Raw genomic sequence first — 5,000 nt, 5'->3', positions numbered from 1 at the left:
GTGAGTGAGTGAGTGCAAGAGCCAGTGAGCGAGTGAGTGAGTGAGTGAGTGCGCCAGTGAGCGAGTGAGTAAGCCAGTGAGTGAGTGTAAGAGCCAGTGAGTGAGTGAGTGAGCCAGTAAGTTAGTGCAAGAGCCAGTGAGTGAGTGAGTGAGTGTGTGAGTGAGTGAGTGAGTGAGTGAGTGATTGAGTGAGTGAGTGCAAGAGCCAGTGAGTGAGTGAGTGAGTGAGTGAGTGAGTGAGTGAGTGAGTTTTTTTTTTTTTTTTTTTTTTTTTTTTTTTTTTTTTTTTTTTTTTTTTTTTAGGGTCAGGCCAAGACAAAGTCTTGTCGGCCTGTGCCCTTTATTGGTGGGACAGAAGGCACCTCCCAATTAAATTTTTTTTTTTTTATTTTTATTTTTGGGTTCAACTTTATTTAAAAAAATCATCATTTTTTGCTGGCATATCCTTAATTTTGGTCCACGCGATGATGACAAACAAAGCTGAAAACTAAAAGAGAGAAAAAAGATGAAAAAAGATTAAGAAAGGATGTGGATTTGGTTGGGGTAGGGGAAGGTCAGATTTTGATATCTTTTGGTGTTAAGGATTTACTGCATAATTTTTTGTTTCAATAATTATGTCTAATTTTATTTTTATTTGTGCTGCAAATTAAAAATAAAAATGTTTTAATTTAATTTTGGGTTAATTTTTGTGTGTGCTGGAACTGCAAATTTTTTTCAGTCTGGAATTAAGGTTTGATACCATAATTTTATGTTTTCTTTAGCCGTATTAATAGAATTAAAGTTTTTAAAGCGGGCAGGCAACTTGTTCCACAGTCGCGGCATAATGAATTCCCACGTTCTTTCGTGGAATCTATTCTGGCTAAGAGGCATCACTAGCGGGTCGGTTTGCGCCGTGCGTGTTGAATAATTGTGCGTTCTCCTTGCACCAAAGGTTCCGTCAAAATATTTTATGAGAATAATATTCTGTTCAAATATTAGCTCAAGCGGCAATGCATTCCAAATTTTAAAAACATTTTCATTGTGTGCTTTTAATTGATTTTTTCTGGCCATTATGAAGAGTAGTTTTTCTTGTAATAATTTTAGGGGCGTTATTGTGCCGTGGCCCCATGCCACAAGCCCGTAAATTAAATGCGAGTATGCGAGAGAGAAATAGACGGTTCTCAATGAATCCGCATTCAGTCTGCTTTTTGTTAGCTTTACTTCTCTTATTACGGAGCGTAGTTTGCTTGCCACTCTTTTTATTTGGGGCGCCCAACAGAAATCATCATCAATGAGAATTCCTAAATATTTATGCGTTCGCTCCATTCTTATCGCCGCACAAGTGCAGCCTATTTGGAAGTTATGCAAGCACTCCAGAGAATGCAATGTGATATTTGGGCTCACGGCGGGCCGATTTGATTTCTGACAAATGTGCATTGCCACTGTTTTCTTAATATTTATTAAGAGTCCATTGTCATGGGACCACTCATTTAAAACGTTAATTTCTCCTTGGATTTGTTCTTTACACGTATCTAAATTTTCGTGGCTGCACAAAATCAAGAGATCATCCGCAAAAATTAACACTTTTGCTATTTTTATGTGCTTTGGCAAGTCATTTGTATAAATGATGAAAAGTTTCGGTCCTAGGATTGAGCCTTGCGGCACTCCGGAATTTAAGTCGAAAAACTCACTATTTTTCCCATCAACATTTACACAAAATTTTCTATTTTTTAAGTAAGTAGAAAAAAGGGAAAGCAATTTTCCTCTAATTCCAATATTTTCTAATTTTTTTAGCAAAATGTCATGGTCTAACACATCAAAGGCCTTGCTGTAATCAACAAAAACAGCTAATGTGTGTTCTTTGTTTTTTAAATTTGTATTTACATAATCTGATAAATCAGACAAGAGGTGATCGACTCCTTTTCCTTTTTGGTATGCAAACTGGCGTTTGTCAATTATCTCAAATTCACTTAAGTAATTTGTTAAGTGCAGGTCAAGGAACCTCTCAAATATTTTATCAAGAACGCTTAGCATTGCGATAGGTCTGTAATTTGCTGGGTCTTTGTGCGCGCCGCTCTTATAAATTGGTCGGACTATTGCTTCTTTCAGTGGTTCGGGATACACACCAGTGCGTAAGCAATTATTAATTATTCTTATAAAAATTTTGACAAAGTCATCGCCAGCGTATTTTACATCATTTAAACGAATTCCGTCCGTGCCAGGACCTTTCTTTTTTAGTTTTTCAATTATGTAATTTATTATTGTCTCGCTGGCCGGAGGAATGTGCATTGACTGGGCTGCTGGTTGCTCGACTATTGGCGGGCGCCTCGCTACAAAATTGCAGGTGTGGCGCAGTGCCGAGACTTTCACAGAAAATTGCTCTCCAAATTTTTGCAATATATCCTCTAAAGATAGATTATTCGGCATGTAGCGAACAATATTTTCATCAATTGAGAGTGATACTCGTCCAAGGATTTCATTCAATATTTTCCACGTTCGCGCGGAGTCGCCGGCGCAATCAAACAATAGATTTTTGTAATATTTGCTTTTGGCTTGTTTAATTTTAAAATTTACTAAGTTTCTTATTTTTTTATAGTCTTCTCTGTACATTTGATTTGTTTTATTTCTTTTGCATTTTAAGAAGTATTTATCTCGGATTTCAGTCAAGTTCAGAATTTCTTCTGTTATCCATTCATTACCATTTTTTCTGGATCTTGAATTATTAATATATTTTCTTTCAACATTGGCTTTCTTTATGAGCTGAATTATTTCTGCGATCTGTGATATCGGGTTTTTATCTGGATCTTCTAAGTCGATGTGTTTATTCCAGTCAAAGCAACTAAGCATTTTATATACTTCTGCATTATTTATTTCATCTTTGTAAGTAATTTCATCGTTTTTAATTTTACTAAATAACATTGAGCAGGTCATATAATGATCTGAAACTTTCATTTTGATAACTGATGATAAATTTTGATATTTGTTAAATTTGTGATACACGTGGTCGATCAGAGTGGTGGAGTAATTATTTCCACAAAATTCTTCGCGCGTCGGCGAGAAAATGCACCGTTCTAAACCGAATTCTGCCATTAGGTTTTGGTATTTCTCTATTGTGGTGTCACTCTCGTCCAACAAGTTCAAATTTATATCACCTGTTATGAGAAGGTCGCTTTGATCAGCGTTACAAGAAACATCTGCTTTTATTAAATAATTTTGGAGCTCGTCTAAAAAGTATTTTTTATTGCTGGAAGGTGGCCGGTATAAAGCCAGCAGCAAAATATCATTATTTATTTTTATTTCTAGACTCTCTGCTGTATTAAAATCAGTATTTTGTATTTTTATTTTGAAAGAGTTTCTATAGAAAATCATTATTCCGCCGCCGCGGCCAACTTCACGCGGCTTTGCTACTTGAGAGAAACCTTCGATTTTATACTTATTTAGATCTTCCTCTTTACAATTTATTTCTGTGAGTACAAGAAAATCGATTTTTTTAATATCTTCATTAATTGTACTTAAAAAAGAGTTAAAGTTTGCATTAATTGATCTGATATTCAGATGGGCTATTATGTAATTTACGTATTGGTTTTGCATAAATGATTTTGCAGTAATGTAAAAATTTTCAATTTTTGCAGCATTAGTTAAAACTTGGTCATGATAATTGGCTAGATCAGTCATTTTGAGGTGCTTGCGATGTTTTCATCGGATTTTTATCTATTTTCTGATCGGCCCCTTTGTTCAGTTCAATTTTTGTGATAATGTCAGCAGTTGTTCTGATGCGCATTGCCACGGGAGTTTTCTCGTCTTTGCGAGCAAAGATTTTTCCTCCTTTTGTCCACACAAATTTAACGCCATTCTTGGTGGCTGCTGTGCGCGTATCAAAAAGCAACTGCCTGTTTTTGAAAGTGAGTTGCTCAAATATGCTGATGGATGGCTTTTGCGGGCCGCGCGAGCCAGCGGCGGCGCCGGCCACCGCGCTATAGGGCCTAGCGTAGTTTTTGAACTCCTCGCTTTTTTTCCTATCCAGCCATTTTTGTTTATCCTCAGCATATTTGAATTTGACGACAATTACTTGCGGCTTATTTTTTGTTGTCCGGCCGCGGTAAACTGCCTCAACGTTTTCTGCAGTTTCGGGCACTTTCATGACCTCGGCAATGTCTCTCACAACGGAATGCAAATCTTCGTTGTCTTTCTTTTGTACGCCGAGAATTTCGACATTAAGAGCGAGCTTTTCTTGCTCGAGGTCATTCACTTGCAGCTGCAGTGTAGCAGTTTGCTCTTTCTGGTCTTCGAGAGCCTTGTTTGTTTCATCAATTTTCTTTTCAAGTGTTTTTATTTTTAGGTTTTGATCATTGACAGTTTTTTTGAGCTGATCAAGCTCGTTCAGCACCTCAGCGAATTTGCCATCTACGTGCTTGCTTAAAGTGTCTGAAATCATTTTTTGGTTCATTTTAGCTTGCAGCACGGGCATATATTCGCTGAACACAAATTGACCAGTTGATATGGTGGTGGGCGAGTTGTTGCCTTTATTGCATTTGCTGCATTTCCAGGTGCGCGAGCTGCCTTTACCTGTCTGTGATAACGACACCAACATGTTGAGGCAGCTCACGTGCGCACCCGAAGAGCAAGCAGTGCTCGAGCATTTTTGCATTGGATCATCGTCCTACTCGCATTCGTGGCATATTTCACACACACCACTGACTTTTGGTGGCATATTGTAATAATTTTTTTTTTGATACAGCTGCAATCGTTTTTGTCCGTGCCCAAGTACGACGTACGTACGAGGTCAAGGGTCCCAAAAGTCGTGCGTCAGACGTGCCCACGGCCCATCTCACCCCTTTGGGGGCTGATGTAAAAGAGCTTTTTTATACTCTGCAAAGGCTTTTGGTCTGACACAAGATGACCCAAAAAGGGCTTGGTGACCCAGAAGGGCTTAAAGACTTTAGGACAAAAATACGAACTGCAGCTGTTTTAAGGAAGAGTTGGAATTTGAATTTAAAATTTCTATTCCTAGTGGGGGAACT

At 37.8% G+C, this 5,000-nt stretch overlaps 2 protein-coding genes across 2 annotated transcripts in view; both read right to left on the bottom strand.

Moving 5' to 3' along the window:
* Window positions 1-5,000, bottom strand: part of LOC132199823 (nose resistant to fluoxetine protein 6-like) — a 96,772-nt gene that overhangs the window by 32,183 nt on the left and 59,589 nt on the right. The gene's annotated exons all lie outside the window — the stretch shown is intronic.
* Window positions 3,647-4,570, bottom strand: LOC132201947 (uncharacterized). Its single transcript, XM_059628519.1, has one exon. It carries the CDS (start codon window positions 4,568-4,570, stop codon window positions 3,647-3,649), a length of 924 nt encoding a protein of 307 aa, XP_059484502.1.

Source organism: Neocloeon triangulifer, unplaced genomic scaffold (genome assembly GCF_031216515.1).
Source record: "Neocloeon triangulifer isolate White Clay Creek 2 clone unplaced genomic scaffold, ASM3121651v1 ptg000014l, whole genome shotgun sequence".
Taxonomy (NCBI): Eukaryota; Metazoa; Arthropoda; class Insecta; order Ephemeroptera; family Baetidae; genus Neocloeon; species Neocloeon triangulifer.
This window is presented reverse-complemented; position numbering and strand designations above follow the sequence as displayed.